Source organism: Sinohyriopsis cumingii, chromosome 2 (assembly GCF_028554795.1).
Source record: "Sinohyriopsis cumingii isolate HCF-2022 chromosome 2, ASM2855479v2, whole genome shotgun sequence".
NCBI classification, from domain to species: Eukaryota; Metazoa; Mollusca; class Bivalvia; order Unionida; family Unionidae; genus Sinohyriopsis; species Sinohyriopsis cumingii.
In genome coordinates this window covers 101,848,193-101,871,532 of record NC_142962.1, presented here as the reverse complement: position 1 = coordinate 101,871,532, position 23,340 = coordinate 101,848,193, and the positions used below count along the sequence as shown (strand labels likewise).

The 23,340-nt window shown below is 35.3% G+C and overlaps 1 protein-coding gene across 6 annotated transcripts in view; it reads left to right on the top strand.

The window, feature by feature from the left end:
* The window catches only part of LOC149805496 (serine/threonine-protein kinase D3-like), a 202,893-nt gene extending 180,515 nt beyond the window's left edge, over positions 1 to 22,378 (top strand). For all 6 annotated transcript variants that reach the window (XM_089950094.1, XM_089950093.1, XM_089950095.1 and 3 more), the window contains one exon: positions 9,304 to 22,378. In XM_089950094.1, coding sequence (XP_089806220.1) covers positions 9,304 to 9,507 — 204 coding nt within the window. In that variant the 3' untranslated portion in view covers positions 9,508 to 22,378. The remainder of the gene's footprint in view (positions 1 to 9,303) is intronic.
* The last annotated feature ends 962 nt before the right edge of the window (positions 22,379 to 23,340 follow it).

The following is a 23,340-nucleotide window of genomic DNA, read 5'->3' as shown; positions in this document are numbered from 1 at the left end:
GTTAAGGATGATGGAATTGCGTCATCTATTCCACCTGGTATGTTCTATCCAGAAATGCAAGCTATTCCAGAACACGACTCGGCACACAGTGAGGGTGACAAAACTCCTGCAAATTAGCCGTACACAGATTCAACTATGGAACGGACTGAGTTTGGCTTCAAGGCGGCAGTGGAAGAAATTTATAGGGTGTTGGCAACTTCAGAATGCCATCCACCTCCTACTGCCACTCAAGACTACAAAGTTAAGACATCTGTAGATCTTGATGGGGAGGAAGAGACGCCATCCTTCCGGCTCCTTCCCCAGTCGGAAAAAATTAAGGAGATCAATGATCGTCTATCAGGACGAATAGTTGATCTGGGGAATGCTAAGGTGTTCTTTTCAGAAAGCCAAGTACCAGTGACGTTCTCGGGTCGCTGGTACAAAACTCATTCAGATGCGTTCAGTACGGATCTTCCGGCCCTGGACAAAAATATGGTAGCAGTTCACATGTCCGCTCCACTGTTTTACAAAGTGGACAAAAATGTGTTCCATGCCACGTCAAAGCTAGTCTGGAACGTAGTCGCTACATCTTCAGTGTTAGACTTAGCTTCATTAGCCATTTTCCGACTCGAAGAAAAATCCGACAATGACCACGCTTTGGAAGCGACGGCCCAGATTGCTAGAGTTATTAACAGGGCAGCTCACCATTCCATGGCTAATGCGTTGACTGCTTCTGCCAACTTAGACCTGATACAACATGACGCATGTCTGCGGTCCAAGTCACTCAAGCCCCATCATACTCTGGCTTTACGGATGACTCCGTTTGGGTCGCCTTTACTCTTTGGAGGAAAAATTGAAGAAGTTCGGAAGCAGGCAGCTCAGGAACTGCCCCTCCAACTCGCCGCCCAACCCTCGCAGGCGTTTAGAAAAAATCAGCCCCGACCACAGCGGAGGGATGATTGGTGGACCAGGGACAAGGGAACCATACAATTAAATGTGCAGTATAGATCCCAACCCAATGCCAGGAGACAACAGTCTAATCAAGCTAGGAGGCAACCATACAGAGGCGGTAAGAAACAAAGTTTCTCCGTCTTCAAGCCTCCTAACTCTAAAAATTGACATACCCTTTCCACCACCCGCGGACAGCCTACTTGTGGACAGCCGCCTCCTGCAATTTCAGGACCACTGGACCACCTTTTTTCCTCAGAATGATTGGGTGATCCAGGTCATTTCGGAGGGACTTCGGATTTCATTTATCCAACCCCCTCCCCTGTCCTCCTCTCCCCTCTTAACGGACGTACTGTCAGATCAGGAGAAGGATACCTTTCTACAACAGAAGATAAGGTTGCTCATAGAAAAATGGGCAGTGGAGATTGTGAAAAAAACACAATCGCCGGGGTTTTATTCCAGGCTGTTTCTTATCCAGAAGGCAAAAGGCAAGTTGAGGCTGATCATCGACCTGAGTCGCCTCAACCAATACATTTTACCACCGAAATTCAAGATGGAAACGGCGAGATCAATCTGTCTTTCCATCCGGTGGGATGAGTATGCCGTCAGTCTAGATATGACCGACGCATATTTTCACATCCCTATCCACCCCGCATCACGAAAATTTCTCCAATTCGCTTACCGTGACGCGGTTTATCAGGTCCAGATCCTATCCTTTGGCCTCAACGTCAGCCCTTGGGCTTTTACCAAGGTTATGGATTGCGTCGTCACCCTGTTCCACTTGACTTCATCTAAAGGGATGGCAGTGTACTTGGACGACATCCTCCAGAAACATATGGTAAGTTCTATTCTGCTCAAAGGCAGAAAAGATCATCTAGGCTTTCTCGTGAACTGAAAAAAGTCCGATCTCCGTCCATCCCAGCGTTTTGTCCATCTGGGTATGGAGTTTCTCACCGATCTGAATCTGGTATGGCTTCCTCGCGCTCGCGTAATCTGGATCGTCGAACTCGTCGAGTCTGTTTCCAACAGGGCATGGATTTCAGCGAGAGAATTCTTGCAACTCCTTGGATTATTCAATGCGGAGGTGGACTTGGCCGTCTTTTTATGTGTCCCTTACAAATGATGTTACTGGCACAATGGCGCCCCTTTTCAAGTCCCTTCAATCAAACAGTAATGATCACGCCCGAGATACGATCGTTCCTGCATCAGTGGCACAACCCCGGTTGGCTGTCCATAGGGATTCCTCTGGAGATGCTTCAAGAGGAGATAACGGTATGTACCGACGCCAGTACCTACGGTTGGGGTGCCCACCTGTTGCCAGACTTCGCTACAGTCAGCGGCACGTGGGAACCAGGGGAGAGGCCTCTCCACATCAACCTTTTTGAGAAATGAAGGCTGTCATCAATGCCTTTCATTTCTGGAAGGATCAACTCTCAGGAAAAACTGTCCTCATTATGTCAGACAACTCTGTGGTGGTGACTTACCTCCTCAAACAAGGGGGCACCAAATCACCAGACCTGTGCATTCTGATCTGGCAGTTTCTACGTTGGTGCGACAACCTCCACATCAACATACAAATTAGACACATTCCCGGCAGACTCAATGTCTTGGCCGACACTCTATCCAGGAAAGGTCAAGTCATTCACATGGAATGGTCACTCCATCAATCAGTCTTTCTTCGGATTTGCACACTTTGGGGGCGTCCGATGATCGATCTTTTTGCGACAAGGTGGAATCGCAAGTTGCCAACCTTTGTCTCTCCAGTTCCAGACCCAGAGGCTTGGGCCGTGGAAGCTCTGTCAATCAGCTGGGAGGGGTTGTGGGCATTCACCTACCCTCCCACGGTTTTGGTACCAAAAATAATCTAGAGGTTAAAGGGGTCAGAACTGTCGGATGATTCTGATTGCCCCTCTCAGATGGAACAAGTCCTGGGTCACCGATCTACTCGATCTAGCGATAGATCTACCCAGGAAGATTCCAATCAGCCCAAATCTTCTCAAACAACCGCAGTCACAGGTGTTCCACCCCTGCCTGGACCGTCTCCTTCATCACGCTTGGCTCTTGTCCAAGCAGCCTTGCGAGACAAACAATTTAAACCTTCGATTGTGGAGAGAATCTCAAGAGCAAGAAAGCCCTCCACTTTGAAGGCTTACGAGGGAAAGTGGCATGTTTTCAGGGACTGGGGCCATATCAGTAACATCGTCCCTTTGAGTGTCACAATCACTCAACTGGCCGACTTTTTTCTCTGGCTTTTCGAGGAGAAACAGTTGGCCCCAATTACTATGAAAGGCTACTGCTCCATGATCTCAGACACATTCCACCATCATGGTAGATGCGATATTGGGCATAACAAAGATCTATCAGATCTTTTAGCCAATTTTGATTTCAATCGACCAAAATCCCTCACCCTGTTTCCAAAATGGAATCTGTCCTTGGTTTTAACATGGCTCAATTCAGACAAATTTGAACCTTTAGCCCACACTTCGTTAAAGCTACTATCATACAAAACATGTTTCTTGATTGCCTTAGCTTCAGCATGCAGGGTGAGCGAGTTACATGCCCTTTCCAGTGACCCGAACTTTCTTCAGTTCAGATCAGATGGTTCGGTAGTCCTCCTTATGCAACCAGGCTTTGTAGCCAAAAATAGGTTACCATCCATTGGCAATCAAAGAATCGTCATTCGCTCGCTCTCTTCCATAGATAAGTCAAGAGCAGCAGCCATGCAAGATCCTGTTCGTGCACTCAAGCACTATTTAAAACGCACAGAGGCGTGTCGGGACACACGTAAGTGCCTCTTTCTTCCGGTCAAAGCTGGTAAACGGGATATCACCCCTCAAGCCCTTGCTTCATGGCTGAAGTGGGTTATATGCTCAGCGTACTCTGAGGTCTCACAAGATCAGAGTCGCCTCATGAAGATTACGGCTCATGAGATTAGAGCAATCTCGGCGAGCCTGGCATTCAAACCAATGTTTCGATCTGAGATATAATAGAAGCTGTTGGCTGGCATGCAGAGTCAACCTTCTCCAGTTTTTATCTCAGAGATTTGGCTTCGCAGAGGCAAATCTTGAATCTGGTAGGTCCGGTGTCGGCAGCCCAGATGACCACCAGACCCATTTAAAACAATCAGCACAGCCTATCAGCTTCACTGGATTCGCCAGTGAAATTTCGTAGGTAAGAAGATTTCAGTAACTATCTTCTTAACCATATATAGGGGTCACATCACGGGACCCTAGGCTGTGTTGCTGATGAAATTAGGAGAATGGGTTATCGTTCAAATGGGGAATCCAGCCATCATTCCCTAGAAGGTACCTGGGGTGGAGGTAGGATGCTCAGCATTCCCTCCTCCTATTACTTATTCTCCTAATGTTAAAGTGATCGGGGAACGTATTTGAAGGAGAAAGCAAATTTTTAGTAAATTGTGTTTCTCTGAGAATACTTACCCGATCACATTACTTAAAAACCCTCCCAACCACCCCGCTATGCGAGCATCCTCGTATAATATATATCTCTCAGCTTAAAAAACTAGTGACACCTGGCGGTGGCAAGGGGAGGTAAGGGGCAAGAGTTATTGCCCTTTGGTCTATATGAGATAGACCAAAAAGACGAATTTTCGTCTTTTAGTAGGGCTGGATTCGAGAGGTAGCAGGCTTATATCCCTAACATTAATGTGATCAGGTAAGTATTCACGGAGAAACACAATTTACTAAAAATTTGCCTTCCACTCTTCCAGATGTTTTCATGAAAGTGTATTCAGCAAGCTTTTAGGTAGAGAAAACGTCAGATTATATTGTTTAAATTGAAATGTATGAAATATGAAAGCAAAGTAGTGACTACATTTATCCCTAAATTAATTTAGCTCTACTGGTCATGGACCATGGTATCAATATGGGGTTTTCATTAAAAGACTTGATATCAGATCTAGTTGATTCTAAATGAAAATGGTAGCAATTTAACATTTAGTACAGCCTTTTGTTGTAGCCATCTTAAAAACCTTGTTAGTAATCCTCCTGAATGAATAGTCATGACTATATGGGTTTTTTACTAAGAGATTGTTATGTCTGCATGATACTAAATGAAACTGGTGCTGTTCAGACCTCCAACATAGCTTTCAGATCTCTAAACCGTTACTTCTGCTAAACCATTGGGCTTAGCTAAATGAGGTATCCATCCAAAGACTTCATATCGTGTCTGCTTTGTACTAAAAATGAACGTGCCAATATGATATACAATATGGCCAGCATGGTAGCCATTTTGAAAACCATACTATAGCTAATTCTTATAAACTAATTACCATGTTAACATGGGCTTTTCACTGGAAAACTTATGATGTCTGGTTGGCCCTATGTGAAATATGTTAATCCAAAATCCAATGTGGCTGCTATGGGAGCCTTATAAAAGTCTTGTTGCATCTGCATCTTCTGAACAGATACTCGTAAAAGAATGTATATTTCACTAAAACGCTTCTCACTAAATATAGTTGGTCATAAATGAAAATGATTCCAATGTGACCTGCAGAACTGTCAGATTTTGTAAAAGCTACTTCTCCAGAATGTATGGTCTTACTGCCATTTAAAAAAATGACTGCTTTCTTGCATTATATAGTTGTTTTTGTATGAAATTGATACTGACACAACTTCCCAAGTGGCTGTTTTGATTGCCATCCAGAAAATCGTATATGGCTGCTTCTCCTGAACAGAAAGTTATATCAACATGTGTTTTCACTAAAACACTTAATTACTATTTAGCTAGCTGGAAAAACAATGTTTTTTATAAGACTTTCAAAATGGCATCATTGTTATCATTAAGGTTTTGTTTTAATTACTCTTGCATGAATTGTGCCATTGACTTAAGGTTTCATTAAGAAATCATCTTTTAATATTTACATGGTCTTTGAAGATGGTACATATCTGACCATCAGCATATCTGCACCTTTGTAAATTCAAAGAAATCAACCTTGGAATCAAATCAGAGGTCTTGGTTTGCATTTTTGAACTCCATCAAGTGTATGAACACATTGATCTCTGAATATACAAGTACATTTTGACCAGACTTTGTATTTAATTGCATCACAACATACAAGTTAATAGTGCACTGACATTGTTTGGTCACAGATCTGAACTTATGTTTAAGCTGTACTGGCTTATAATCGTGATAACACAAAAGAAGTATTAATAGGTATTTTACGATTTAACCGAGTTTTTGGATATAGCAAAAGAATACCTTGAATGGTAACACTTCAAGAACTTCTTTTTTTCCCCACAAAAATAGTATGTATAGATTTATCATATGGTTCTGTCTTGACGTTGCCTGAAACAAGTTTATTGGTCTTCTGATTATGATGAGTCCAGCATCGAAGGCCACGATAAAGAAGTGTGTACTGCACTTAACAGGCAGCCATGTCAACTCAAATGTAAGGAAACTGTTTTATTACCAATTTTGATGTTACAGTTTCTCAAGAAAATCAGAACAAGTTTCAATACTCAGTAGTTGTAAAGAAAAATTATCTCATCTTGGATTCCTGGAAATTTGTTTGGGCCAGTCCCATCAAGGGACTCTTATGTTTGCTTTATGCTACATGTTACTGCATGATGCGTGATACTCTTCGCATTCAGTTTGGTGAAAGGGGTTACAGGTACACAGATTTGATTGCTGTACAGTTCACTCAGCAGTCTGTTTGGTGAAAGGGGTTACAGGTACACAGATTTGATTGATGTACAGTTCACTCAGCAGTCTGTTGGTGAAAGGGGTTACAGGTACACAGATTTGATTGCTGCACAGTTCACTCAGCAGTCTGTTGGTGAAAGGGGTTACTGTCACACATTTGATTGCTGTGGAATTCATGCAGCATTCTGTTGGTGAAAGGTTTACAGGCATACAGATTTAGTTGCATTGCAAGTCAGTATTCATTTGTTACACTTGTATCACCTGTATTAAATTGATGTTTTTAAAATAGTATAATTGCTTTAAGTTTTCAGCAATCAGAATTACTACATATATCTATGTTAATGTATGTGCATGGCACTGTCAGCATTTAGTTTTTTTTAGAAATTCTGGTAACAACATGCGAGTCATTTTACTTTGATTTTAGTAGTGAGTATTCTGATCTTTTACTTTGATTTTAGTAGTGTGTATTCTGATCTTTCAAATATAGAAGAATTCTGCTGCTGTAAACACACATAAAACAAATGAAAACAAATATTTCTTATAAGTGTTCGCTTGCCCAGAATGTGGAAAGAAAATTCACTTATAAAATGTCACACTCTTGCCCACAAAAAGGTTACATTTGGGTTTGGATGGTTTGAAAGACTGTTTAGGACTTAATAATAATGGATTGATAGATGAATCCAATTGAGGGCATTGGTATAATAGAAGCATACAGTATGTATAAAAGCCAAATAAAGGTCCTAATATATTTACTGAGATCAGAGAGGCAAAACTTACAGAAAATGTAGTAAATTGGATCTATTCAGACCTGATCACATTTTATTTTTTTTAATTTATTATATAAATTTAAGTATGTTGAACAATGGTAAAGCAAAGTTTGCAAAAAAAAATTTAGTTTGCAAATTGACTTTCATAATTACACCAACAAAATTTTAAAAATTCATTTCATTTATTAAATAAAACTGTTAATTTTTATGATTAATAATTGTGGATTTTTTGTGACTTTCTTTCCATATCTATTTTGTGACTCCTTGCCTGTGATTTTCTGCTTGCCTATCCCTCCCCTCTTTAACAAGTTTGTGCAAATCTTCTACTTGAATTTTTTTCCTACAGTAATCCTAGTCACCAGTTTTCAGAAATTAACAAGGTGGATTTCTAAACCACCCACCAATTGTCAGAAATTATATAGGTGTGTTTCAAAATCACACACCAGTTGCCAGAAATTAACACGGTGGATTTCAAAACCACACACCAGTTGTCAGAATACCCACCAGTCTTCTTAATATATCAAAGTAAAAATATATTTTCCTGATTCTTTTAGTCACAGCATGATATCAGTTAATCATTATATATTAAATATATTTTAATGTGATTACATCATATTTTAATTGAAATTCATTTAAAATTTGCATATATTATTTAAATCCCAGACCAGTTGAAATACATTTAAAATTTGCATATATTATTTAAATTCCAGACCAGTGAACTTGCATGAGTTCATAGTATAGTACTGTGAAACCTCTCAAGACCAAAAACATCTTGAAACAAAAATATATGCCTTGTCCCCAATGCTTTCCTTCTTTAATTTCAGTAACAATTATTCAGAAAACCAAAACCCCTCTAGTATGAAGACCAAAACAAATTTTCATTCCCAAATTTTATTTTCACACTAAAATGAACCCATGAAACAACTGCTTCAGACCATGACCAGTTAGCTTCCACATTCCAAACACCTGTATGTGGGGAGTCAGTGGTCAAGAAATAGCCCAGGGTTCTGCATGAAGTATAACAAAGCCCATACATTGGCATGGAATAATGGAAACAGTATTCAGATCAGTATTTACACTTGGTTGAAGTGAGAGTTAACTTTTAGTAACATAGTGCCAGTGGTTCTGCAAATCAAAAGAGATCATCTTATTAATTCTAATACAATACACCTTAAGAATGAACTGGCTTTTGAGTTTAAAACTCATGCCCTCACCTTTAACATATTTGCCAACAACAGCAAAAATATTGCAACAGTATTCTCATATTTACCAGTTTGTAATATGTTATCAAATCATGTAAATTTACATAAAGGTGCAAATACATGTATTGAAACACATTATACAAATCGTTAATAACAATGGAAGTAATTTAATAAAGATGTACACGTTACAACGAAGGGAACACAGACTGTTTGTATCTCATTTTAGGTGAATGCTGAGAACCTCAATAAACTGAAAACACCTCAGAATCAGAATGTTGACTCGATCCCTTGGGATTTTTATTTTGAGAGGTTTCACTGCACCTATACAATGGTCAAATTGAATAGAATACAGTTTTTCTTTGAGATTGTACCATTTATTGTTTGTTGCAAAGTTAACATTAGGTGTAAATTTCCTGTAAAAACATAATGCAGTTTGTAATAAATATGTTGCACATGATATTTAGTTAAATGCAGTTTTACAGTACATTTAGTTCTTCCTATTAAAAAGAAACAAGATATATAATAATATAGAAAACAAAGTTATTGAAGCTCAGAAAGTTAAATATTTTCAAAAGCATTTAAATATTTTCCTGTTTAATTAATTTAAATCATTTTTTTAATTCTTATTTATTGTATAAAATGTCACCATTTTACAATCATAATCTCAAGTTTTCTTCCATCCAATAATTAAAGTTGCCTTCATTTGTTAACTTATTGTAATTTGATACATTTTCAATCTATAGGATTATCAGACATGGTGTGACTTGCGGAAGCTTGAATCTCATGTTGGTCAGCGTTACCTCACACATGAATCAGATGATGATCGGTGGGAGCAGTATCGAAAGGATAAAGGTCTGAAGTTGTGGACAGAAATTGGTCAAAAAGGTGTCAATGAAAAGTACAACCTAAGCAAGTCTCGTGAACGGAACTGCCCTAGTACCTCTTGACTTATGGTTAATATTGTAGCCAATTGTCGATGTACCACCCATGAACATGTTCAATGTGTACACATATACACAAGTTGCAAACACTGATACACAGTGTAAGCATCTGTGCCACAGTGGACTTGCATGTCTTGTAATCGTATGGTGTACCTGTGTGTGCAAACTACAAACACTCATTCATGGTGGATGTTTCTGTGCAGCAGTGAACTGTGTACCATGTACCATGTGCCTCCGGTACCATGTATATACAGCATTTAAAGAGATATTCAATCCTCATGTACATCAAATATACATGTATCTTGCATAAGCCTTTAATGAGAAACTTTAATGGCAAATAGATTTAGATTGTGCATTGTTGCTAATTTAGACACATAACATTGTTTTGCTGTTATTTTTACACAAAAGAAATATTTTCATAGAAAAGGATCATAATTTATAATGATGAAGCAAACTGATTTTGATTTTTGTATGCATCTCCAAGTGGAAGATTTTCAATCAATATATGGTACTACATTACATGGTCTGTTTCACTAACTGTTGTCACCTTTCTTTATGTAAAGTACTTTGATACAAACTGTGCTTTTGCAATCTGTATCTTGTTCTATCTTAAATCTCTCTTTTAAAATGATCCACACTGATAATGGGGTTCATTGCAAAATGGAATACAAGCATATCAATTGTTTTAATATCAGTGTGCACAGTTTGTGCTTTAAACCACTATTTCACTAGAGCATTGAAAATAACATTGGTATTCTTCCAGTCCCCCCCCCCCATGTGTGTACAAAAGTGAAATGTAGGAATTTTTAATATAAGCTAAGATTTAACTGCAACATGTTGATGCATTTGCATCATGAGTAGGTTACAATGCAGATTAATGCTTGGAAGGCTAAGACAAGAAAGTTTAAATTACATGGCTAGTTGCAGTAACTTAAACCTGGTAAGTGATAGTAGGCCACCTTGGACTCTTGTTTGCAGTCATATCTTGATCTTAAAACAAGTGTTTCGGAAGGGGGGGGGCTGTTTTTTCTCATGCCATTTGGATTACATTCATACAGCCTACAGTACAAGCTAGAAACAGTGTTGCATGTCTTGGTTCAGTTGAGAACTTCCTCTCTCAGTTAATAGTACAAGTTAAAACCTGACCAGCAATGAGCCTTGACTGGGGACATGGAATTATTAGGGTATTGGCATGCATTTAAAGTATCACTCAGGAAGCAGTCAAATAAGGGCTATATTTTGGACAATTCAGGTGTCATATTTGGTCTTATTTAGTCAAACGTGCTAGATGCTACCTCTTTTAAAAAGACTACTTGTTTTAAGAGACCAAACTCGATTCCATATCTGATACTGTATAAGCAAAGAATAAAATATTTAGCATATGACTTAAGTGTTTTTTTGTGTTAATATTGGCAGTCTTAAACTTTTTATATATTTAACACTTGTAATAGCACTTAATGACATCACAGATAATATCATATACAGGAAAGGCATTAGGACAGAGGAATCCAAATGTATTTCAGAGTCCTTTCAATGCACTGTTCTATGATTTAGTTAAATAAAACCATTATATTTTTATCATACAATAAATATAATCTTATAGTTATACTCATTTCAGATTATATTTATGCAGCTCCTAGAAAATAATTTCAATCTTTTGCTCAACAAGGCTCTCAAGAAAGAAATTTATTGATGTGTTTCATAAATTTCACTTGAAATGAGCACTTTTGTGAGGTCCTCTGTATATGAACCACCTGACTCCAGAAACCAGATTATTGGATTTCATTCACTGATCTTTGAGCAAAAGCTCTGCCTTATTTTTGATAGGCTTAATCGTGGTTTATTTAGTGAATTTTTTAAATATTTAAATAAAACAAGTTGTTTTAATGATTTGATCAGTTTAACAGAATAATGTTAACAAAACATTATAATAATCATTATGCCCATTAAGTTACCATTGTAAGATGTTTGTAATCAAACAGTAAAACAAAATTATGAACCATTTTATATTTATCACTCTTTTCTTTTTTGTGAGATTATTCTGTGCAACTAAAGAAGAAACTTCTTGCAAATATTTCATTACTAATCTTGAAAAGAGAAAGGAAATTTCTGATTAACTGTCTTTTCTTCTTGTTTGTCTTTTGAATGAAGTACAATGTTTCACTATTTTTAAGTTTTGCATGTTTACAGATATTCTTATCACAGTAAGTGTTTGATGTTCTTTGTTATTCTAGTCATTTTTTGTTGTTGTAAATCTTTACCATCTGAAAACACTGAACTCCTGCCTTCCAATTTCATGTTGAAAAGATCCAGTGACCCAACAAGTGTTGTATCTTTTCATTGTTCCATTTTCTTTATGTTCTAAATATTAGGTTCAAAGGATATATAACTTGACTAGCAGTAAAAAAAAATCCGACATTATTAGATACATTTCTCTGAAATAATCTACATTTGATCTTATAAACAGTTTGTCCTCAGTGAAAATGGTGCTGATCTTAATATTTAATAAAGTAGCCACAGCGATCACTCATGAATGTCAGAAATGGTTTAAATGCTCAGCAGTTAAAAAGAGGAAATGGTCTTTTCTCCAATTCCTGGAAATTCCTTTTTGACATTAGAATATATTTCCCTCTTATTCCTCCTGACCACCATACTCCTTTATATTGTATTATGAAATAATAATAACTTTTATTTAGATAAAGAAATATGTCATCTAGATATTGCAGTCCTTAACTGCAGACATTAAGCATTTAATGAAAATCAGCAAAACATTTTTAGAATTGCATGATGAAGCTATATTAGACTTTGAGAAAACAAATGTGAAATTTTCTTGAAATATGAGTTCATGTAGACCTGTAAAAGAATTTATCTGATCAAGTTTATAGAGATTTGTTCAAATGAGATGAGAATTTATATTGCGATATATTTTAGAATTGATAAGTAGATTTGCATAATTTTTCAACTGAGATTTTGTAACTTTTATTCACCTTTTTATTGCCTTAAACATTTCTGTCATATGTACATAGACATTCAAATGTTAGAGATTTATATTGAGGATTCAAGGAGCATGTAGGGAAGCTTTTTATCATTAGCAGAGCTGTACAAAGTAACATGGTGAAGGTCATTAATACACCAGATAAATACTATGTAATCTTTGTTTACAATTACATATGCCAAGATATATTTAATAGAATATTATCATGTACTGTTTATAGATTTTTAGTTATGTTTGTATTTCATTTATTCTTCAAGACAATCTAGAGGTTTAATGATATAACAGGATTTTTTTATTATGATTCTGTTTTGTATATTTTTCAAGTATATTAATGAATATTTGTAATATTTGTTATATAGAGTGTTTTAAATGTATTGCACATCTATTTGTTGATTAATTTGTTAATATTTGCCCTTCTGATTTTAAGCAAATACTGCACAACAATCATTCACCTTACTTATTCAGTGTGTCAGAAATGGAAAGTCTTTTTCATAGAATAATCAAATCAAAAGTTACATGTTCATCGTTAACAAATCCAAGAAATTACATACATTCATTAGATAATTATGATTATTTACTTTTCATAAACATTTTATGAAATAGGTACCTCATATTTGTTACAGTTGACAGGTTTCTCTCAAACCCCCTCTTTTTACAAAATTCTTATATGAAGTCTGGAAAAGATGTTAGATACCCAAAAAGCATGACAATTTACAAGTAAGATAGCAAAATCTATAAATTAATATAAATTAAAAAAGACTTAGGCTGAATGTCCATAGATTCAAAACCCAGTATTTTGGGAATACATATATTGTGAAGATTTGTGTACACTATGTCTTTTGATATTAAGTGCTGGTGGATTGTTCTAGTCATGTGTATGATTGGATAGCTTAGCTTGTGTGTTGCTATCACTTGTGTAGTTATACACCTTTTTACCAAACATTCTAGCAAATTCTGTTATTTGTCAAATTGTTGCTTGTCTTACATCTTAAGTGAAACTGACATCTGTTTAAATTTGGTTCATAATCAAATCATGATTGTGTATTTATTCCTCTGTATGTTGGATATAACCAGTTGGTTTTTTTTACACACGTAAAGAAAGGACCTTGGTCTCTAAAGCAAGAGTACGTACTGGAAGGTAAAGCAGATTTATATGGTTCCCTGCAAGAGTAAATTATTATTAGCATCCTTTATTGTTGTTATTGTATTGATTAACGCCATTTTCAGCACAAGATAGGCTGTACATGGCAGCCAGTATTAATGGTGGAGGAAGAACCCAGAAAACCCCCGGAAAGAACCACCGACCCACGAGAAGCTACTAGCAAGCTTTCTCACATAACCACATTAGCCGAATCCGAGACTCGAACCGACGCAGAGGTGAGATGGCAGTGATCCGTAACAGTGAGCACTTTAGACCACTTGGCCACTCAGGGCCCCTGTTAGCATGCCAATCCTTGAGGTCAGATGATCTTATAGTATGGTCTTGTGTGTAAGTTATTTTTAAATTTCTTCTCAAAAAAGCATTGGACAAATATCAACCAAACTTGACAGGAAGCATCCTGATGGGAAGACCTTATAAGCTTGTATATAAATGATACTGATTCACAGTCAGCATCAAGTCAGGTCATCATTACTTAGACATAAAACATCCTTTTAATGACTTCCTATAAATCTTTGAACAAAATTTGACCTAATTTAAATGAAAGAGTCATGGCATGAAGAATTTTAAAATGTATACAAATGATGCAGAACTGCAATCAGCATGGCTGCCATAACTAGAACTAGAAAAGTCTGTAATTAACTTATAACTGCTCCAAAGACTTTGACCAGATTTGACAGAAATCATCCTGACAGACAAGACTTTTGGTTTTATACAGAAGATGTTCATCCACCATTAAATGTGACTGCTATACCACTCGACAGAATTCAACCAAATTTGACTGATGTGAAGGCCAATAAGCCATCTGCTCACGTGTCTCTGCATGGTTTAAAGTCATGGGCTCAGCAGATGTGGTTATGTGAGAAAGCTGCCAGTTGCTTCCCATGGGTCAGTAGTTCTTCCGGGAGTTATACTGGGTACTTCCTGCACAAGATATACTAAATGTCATATATAGCCTATCATGTGCTGAAAAATGGCATTAAATCCATAAACCACCACAACCAATATCCCATCATAAATGGCCACTATTACCAAATCAGAAAAACATGTAAACAATTTAATCTAAAAAGGTACTTAACAAAATTTGGCAGACTTTAGCAGAAAGCATCATGGCATAAAGTTCTTTAGAAAATTTTACATAATGACGTGTTGTTAAATATGAATGAAGATGTCAAAGAAAAAAAATCTTGAAATAATTGTTTTCATAAAGAATGCAGTCAACAGCAATTGAAGTGCTTTCTTGGCCAACTGCTTTTGTATTTGGCTATTTGTCAGAGGTTGGCCAGGTGAATGATGTCAGACCCACATTTCGCCTCTTCTAATTTAAAGGAGTATACCAATATACTAAAAGCTTTGAACAAAGAAGTTACAGTAACATTACTTTTAATATTATATGGACAATGTATTATCTTTAAAGGTAACTACTGTTTTTTAATGCTGCATTGTCTGTAATGTGTCAAACCTTTTAATTTTTGGTAACCTTCAGTCCATAAAACTCATTCATTTGTTTTGGTCAAATTTTTTTTAATGCCCATTTTATATGTATTATTTTAAAGTGTAGGTTCATCCATCCATTAACATTTGCTTGCTCTGCTCATAACTTTGTATTGAAGAGATTTTTAAGCTGCTCAAGTATAAATATGTATGAGCAGTGTGTTGTATAACATGGCATTGCCTCTCAAGGTCGGAGTCATGGCAAGGGAAAATGTAATTCTGTGACTTATATCTTTGACTGCATTATAACCATTGACCCACTGTAGATATTTTAATAAAATGTTAATCAGTTATGGATTATGACTAGATTTTGTGTCACATTCCTTGCCACAGTGTTAGTCAGAAAAAAGAATGTAAATCAATGACCTCTGTTCATGTATTGGAATAACTTTGAACCAATGAAGACATTTTAATGAAATTCAATGACTTTTTAAGCTTGACAATGTCTTGCACATTCAGGCATACACTGAACTCTCAAGGTCATTGTCAAAAAAGTGGAAACTGCAAATCAATGGCAGTCACTTTCTGATTCCCTTAAATATTTGATGAAATTTTAACAGTATTAATACCATGTGCAATAGTCAGGGTTAGACCTGGACCTCAAAAACCTTGAAAAACCTCAAATTTCATTTTTATCTTAGAAACATGAAAATACCCAAAAAGTTGAATGAGACCTAAATTAAGGAAAAACCCATAACATTTGAAAAAAATGAATTAGTCTACCCTGACCCTACAATTCTTTTTCTTTTATGCACATGTTTTTTCATTAGGTCTTCATAACAGTAAAGAAAGTGCCCAAATTATGCAAATTAAAGACATCTGGTCATTCTATTCTATGACTCATTTGATAGACCCATAATGGCATAGCATTGTCGGATCATCAGTAGCATTAGCATTGTGTTTACTTCAATCATTGCACAGTTCAGAGTCTGTTTGTTTCAACCTTAAAGCATGCCTTATCAAATTTTCATCATAGTTATGCTCACCATGGATATAATCTTGTAACTGCATTGTCTTGAATGCCCCGAAAAAATGTAAAACCTTTAAAGAAAACTATAAAAATATTTAAATTTACACCATAGAGATAATCTTGTAACTTCATTGTGTCTTGAATGTCAAAATAATTTTTAGAACCTTTAAAAAAAATATATATTTAAATTTACACTATGGAGATAATCTTCTAACTGCATTGTGTCTTGAATATAAAAAAAAAAATATAAAACCATTTTTGTAAAAAAAATATAAAAATATTTACATTTAATTTCACTTCTAACCCAGAACAGTCAACTTGCTAGCTCTTAGGACAAGGTCATTATTAGGGAAAAGATCATGAGATATGTGTATTGTGCCAGTGCACAAGTCTGGTTTCTACAGGTAACATTTTTCTAAGTAAATGATTGTGTCAGTGTGTTTTGGATTATTAACGTATGCTTAACAGTTAGAGTCATCACTATGATGTTTACAGTGTGGCAATTTATAATGATGTCTAGCACTGGGGCATCATGCCACAGACACATGGCATCATGTTCCACTCAGAAACATTATCCTGACATCATAATGACCTGTCCTAACACTATCCTCTTAATGCTGAACACAAGTGAGGCAGCTGCTAGCACCATTTTATACATTTTTGGTATCACTCAGCCTGGGTTTGAACTGCATACCTCCTGCATCTGAGGCCGATGCCATTGGAGAGGTCATTAAATGTTTGTGGGTTGGAGATACTTTAGAAAGTTTTTGCTTATTAATTTTACCTGTACACTGACCTGTAGATTGTTTAAAAGAAGTGCACAGAAAAACACAGACAATACTGTTCATTACAGAAATGAAGAGATTTTTAATGTCCAGTTGTTGCCCAATGAAGCATTCATACATTTCTTTTCTCCTTCATCAAATTTATACATTTTCTTATGATGGCCAACCCTTTACTTTATTACTATTGACTTCCATTTACTAAACTTTAGAATGTTAATATTTTAGTGAAAAATGAATAATCATTAACATACAGCAATTTTTACACACCAAGCAGTGCAAATGGAATACTCTTTCCTTAAAGCTTTTATGTAAAATCATTCAAATCAATACTTGCATTCCCAAAATTATTTTTATGGATTTTAATAAATGTTTTAATGTGAATTTTTAGGAAAAACTTTATTTTAATCAATTTCTCTGAAATTTAATGGCATGGTTCATACCTTAATTCTGTTAACCGAAGATTCAGTCTTCCAAATTATAATCAGATGTTGAGTAAGATCCGTGGCCATTATGAAAGTGTAAATGATAACCGAGACCTAGAATTTGATATTTTTTTCATGTTTATGACTGGAACGTATTGTGACATGCAAAATGGCAGATAAATTTGATGGAAATGATAAGATTTGACACATTTAAGTTATGCAGTGTTGTACACATATGTTAAACTAGGGCTTTGTTAATATAAGATGAAGGCTAATCACATGGTGTGCTTGTGTAATATTTTTTTATGTACTTTGGACCATAGTCTACCTTTCTCATGTATGTATGCAAATTATTATATCTCTGCCGTCAATAATGCTTAGTAAAAGGTTTATGCAGTTTTTAAGCCTTTCACATTTTCAGTAGTATAAAACAATTTACTAGCACCTGTTTTTGTGCATTTTATGATATTGAAAAGATCAAACATGTTAGATTAAACTTTTAGGGACTTTATAACAGTATTTTTTTATTGTTCTACTTGTGAGACGTGAGAACATTTTTATGTTAAAGGAATAATTGCATTTGGCTATCCGTAAAGATGAATTGTATTTCATAATTGTATTGAGGTCTTTACCATTTGGAGAAATAAATATAATATATTTAACTTTCAGTTCTGACATTAACTTATAGTCTTTTTGGCTAGATTCACAATGTATTAACTTCCAAATGGGCATTTTAGAGTTGTGGCAACTTGTAGGTTACGATGTCTGACTCACAGCAGGGACAATGCAGGTTCAAATTTTGGCTTTTAATCAGCTCATGTTGGCAGCCATAGTGTCTCTGGATAAGATTTTTAGTGCTTGAATGAACAGTATGCCATTTCGGTCAGAAGCAAATGCAAGAAATCATTTAAGAAGGAATAAAGTAATTTTTTTTCAAAACCATGACAATAATGTAAACAGAAGATGTTACATGTTCTTTAATGTACGTCATATTCATTTAAGAAAATCATTGTATGTCCTACTTACCATGTCATCATTATCCTGCCTTTTATATCTTTAGAACCCAGCTGCTGAAGATCACTTTTTTAAATGCTAAATAATTAACATAAATTTGGAAAAGAGATTTCCATCCTAAAATTTCAGACAGGTTTGTCTCATTTAATCCATGTGATAAAATGTGCATTAAGAAATGAAAAAAGAAAAGATCTGAATCTAACAGTTATATATAAATACATGAGATAATATCCAATCACTTTTTAAAATATTCATTAAAGTGAAATATGGTTGAAGTTGAGGCATATCTGAAATAGCATGCATCCTTTTTCATTTGAAATACAGGTCCTTGAATGAGGACAAATTTATCTGCTCCTTTGTTTAAAAAATCGGAGATCCTGTTCCCTACATGGAGTTCATATGATTGAGGTAAAACTGAAGTAATTCGTGAAGATGTAATAGGTTTGCTTTAAGCTCCAGGATAAATCAAGGATATGCCACTACCACCAGTCAGAGTGGTAGAACTTAGTTATAAAGCATGTAACTTGTATCAGTCATAGACTATTTGTCATGAAGCACAAAGCTACAGTTATTATGTCAAATACTGACATTTTCTGGTACAAATTTAAAGCAACAGTAAAAAATTTAAAAACAATGTAGTTTCTTTGTGTGTGTGTGTACTGTTCATAATCTGGAGATTATCAGCTATATTTTGTTGCATGGTTTTTTGATGTGTAAAATAATCAGCATGCTTATATGAGTGTCAGTGTCATTTTGTCATTTTTCTACATGAAATATTGATGTATATTATTTTCAATTTTGGATAAAAACCAAACATTTATCTTTTAAAATTTTGCTTATATATTTTGAGCACATATTTGTACAGCCTTTCACATGGTGATAGTTTATATTATGCAGATTTTTATCTGCCTATTTTTTAGTCATGGGATATTTGTAAGAGTTTATAGTAAATATTACTCTTCCAATCATAATACAAGTCAGTTTGATGAAAAAACAAAAATCAAAATCTTATGTACATATTCCTTTAATTCCGTTGAACACAAAAACCGGATTTTGCATGATAGAAAGAATGTCTTTGGAAACAGAAGGACAAAAAAATAAAAATATTTTCACCTTTTACCTTATCGTATATGCTCACTTACGAGTCCAACTGCAAACTGCACAGACCCGGATCTGCCATCACATAATGCATCAGCAGATCTGGGTCTCTGCAGTTTGTTAGGAGTAATGAGTAGAACATAGAGCATCGATCCTAATCTGAGAGTGCATTGTGCTATGGCAGATCAGGATCTTAGTTGCTTGCAGTTTGACTCGGCTTATAAGCGAGTATATTTGGTTTATTCATCATTCACCAGTAATCATATGGGTGAGATAGTACGATTCGGATATATACCAGTATTAATAGTCTTTGTCTTTTGCTTACTGTACTGTGCATGCACATCATTAGTACTACCCACTTACATTTTGCAAGATAGTAATTATTCCAAATGTATTGCCTTCAGCAACTTTCATTGAAAAACCAGTAGATTGAGTCTTTTGATATTGTAAAGTGGGACTGTCAATTCAGGTGGACATGTCAAACATGAATGGATTAACATTTTTTACAATCTGTAAATTGATTTTTTTTTCACCAGAGAAGGAAACTTTCATTATCTAATCATGACAGTAGCTTGAGGCAGGTTTCCAATAATTACAAAGACTTATTATTTCTACATTAGATTCAGTGGATCATTTTTTTTTTGTTCTCCTCAGATTTAATGTTGTAAATCTCCAAGTCAGGTGATTAAAATATTGTCATGTAGCTACAGCTGAGTGGTGCCACTGATGGGTTCACATAAAATAACATGGCTACAATTTAAGAACATTACAGTAGTAAAACAAACAACTAATGTATAATACACGGACTGGGCATCTTCAGGTATGAAGCATTTAATCATAAAATAAATGAAATACCTTCCAAACTTTTTTTTGCAGTAGCAAAGCAAACTAATGTATGATATACAAACCAGACATCAACAGGCCTCAAGCATTCAGATATTCCTTAATTGTTTCATCTGCCTTCAGTTTCTCATGAAAATATCATATTTTGTTTTACTAAATGTAAATGTTAAACAAACATTTTTACAATACTCATCAATATCTATATATACAAGCAATTTTCTCTGTCTTTGAACTCAAGATTTTACAAAGTCATCTTCATTGTCTGTGGTATACAAGCAATTAACTCCATCTTAGAGCTCAAGAATTTACAAGTTCTTCATAAAAAAGATAGTCAGAGTTTCACAATATAAGTTCATATTCATTAATTGATTTGACTTAGCAAGTTTTAACTTCACCATCCAAAGTAAATAGGTTAAAAGCCTTTGCAATTTATAAATATTACGTATCTTTGGAAAACATTAGGATCTTACACAAAACCTATTCTTAATATTTATTGATCATTTGCTCTGCAGATGATGAGCATTAATTTGATAGTCAACACTTAAAGTACTTCTTTAACTTTTTATCATGTATTGGCACATTCAGTACTTTGTTGAATAGTTTTGAAAAATACATGTTAATGTTTTATTCAGCATTTGCATGATTTGTAATGAAGTCAGACATTTGGTGTTTAGTCATTGGAACAGTACTGGTAATATGGTACCTACTGTATAATCCACAGCCTTAATCATTCATTTAGTGACTATGATGTATAAAGGAATCCACCATTGTTACATTATCCAGCAGTGATGTTTTTTAAGTTCTGCTGTAAGGGTTGCTTAGAAACATTGTTTCATAGTGATATTGGCTTGAAGGGAGTTAATTCCCTCTGTGCTTATGGCATATTGTACAATCTTTGTTACCAAATATAGTTTGTATTACTAATTATAGTTTCAAAACATAAGGTTTTACTAAAATTTATAAAGTAAATACCCAGTGGCCATTTTCATGATAATTTTTTTATAAAGGGAGGCAACTAATGTTTGTGTAATTAATTAGACACTTGAATATTCCACTGATGGTAGTATTTACAATAATAATAGAATATGCTTTGAAAAGGAAATCACAGTAATTTCATGAATAATGTTTCAGATGTTGTTATAAATTCTCTAGTGACGTAGACAGAAAAGGAAATTTAGAAATATGATTATTAGTTGTAGCAGTATGCATGTGATAAAAAGATAACTAAAATGGCAGTATCTCTGTAGTTACGTTGATCTATATGTAAATTAGGATCACTTCACTATTCTCAGTAATTTCATTTTTTTTCTTAAATTGAAATTTTAGTCATTCTGCATTGTTTTTGGATTCCATTTTGTTTATGTGCATTGTACATTCATTAGTTTCAGTATTTGATCAGTAGATTATTATAGACATTTCTGTAAAACATTCAGCTGATGCAAGTATTGCAAAGCTTATAGAATTAGTTTATAGTGCAAAGGAGCATTTCATTCTAGAAATGAAAGTAGTCAAGCTTTCTGTGCACTTTGTGGTTTTTTGATTCAACTGAGACTTTAACAGCAAAACCGACTACTATTGAGTGGCAGATCCACAAATATCATTTGCAGGGGAGGGGGTGGGAGTTGACTAGTAGGGCAGGAGTCATTGGAAGCCCCAGAAGCTCATGCATTTTAAGCATTTCCAGGGCATACTTTTAACCATATAACTAAAAAGAGAACTTACTATACAAAATGTTGTAGATAGTCTAGCTCCCACCAAATCCCAGCCATATATACGCCCCAGCAATTTTAGATAGTATATGCTGTATTGCATTTCCCCATGCTGCACTTCAAGCAGGTCTTTTACATTTTGTTTGAATGCAAAAATTCCAAATTGATATTTACTCCGTGATATGTTCTTTGTTGCACCCATTGGAGAATTCATCATCTATCTATATATATTATCCTTTAATTAGCTCCATGTCACTTCTACTCATGCAGGCAAATAAAACCTGGTCAAAAGTATCTTTTTTAAATGAAAAAAATAATTTCTACTAAATCTGTTTGTTGTTTTTCATTATGATAATTTTATCACTAATAAAGATTATTGCATCTTTTATTTTGCTATTTCTTCTGTATATTGACTTGTTTTTACTATTTCTTATGTACTTTGTCTTGTTTTCATCCCATTGATGTGTATCTGCATCTAATACAGAACAGGAAACTTACCATACTTATGTACAAAAGCATGGAAGTTCTTAATTATCACATTTAGCATCTGTTACTGTTTGTCTGAGTACTCGCTTGTCCATCAGCACATAGGTACATCAGTAATCTTGTGTCACGTTTTGACACCATTTTCGTATGGAACTGTACTTGTTGGGAAGACAAAGTAACTACTTGTTGTAAATACATATGAAACTACTTGTGAAGACAATGGAACTGTACTTGTGAAGACAATGGAACTGTACTTGTGAAGACAATGGAACTGTAGTTATGAAGACAATGGAACTGTACTTGTGAAGACAATGGAACTGTGCTTATGAAGACAGTGGAACTGTAGTTATGAAGACAATGGAACTGTGCTTGTGAAGACAATGAAGCTGTAGTTATGAAGACAATGGAACTGTGCTTGTGGAGACAATGGAACTGTACTTATGAAGACAATATAACTGTGCTTGTGAAGACAATGGAACTGTAGTTATGAAGACAATGGAACTGTGCTTGTGAAGACAATGGAACTGTGCTTGTGAAGACAGTGGAACTGTACTTGTGAAGACAATGGAACTGTGCTTGTGAAGACAATGAAACTAGTTATGAAGACAATGGAACTGTGCTTGTGAAGACAATGGAACTGTGCTTGTGAAGACAATGGAACTGTAGTTATGAAGACAATGGAACTGTGCTTGTGAAGACAATGGAGCTGTGCTTGTGAAGACAATGGAACTGCAGTTATGAAGACAATGGATCTGTGCTTGTGAAGGCAATGGAACTGTACTTATGAAAACAACGGAACTGTGCTTGTGAAGACAATGGAACTGTACTTACGAAGATTTGCCTTTTTAGAGCATTGTCACATTT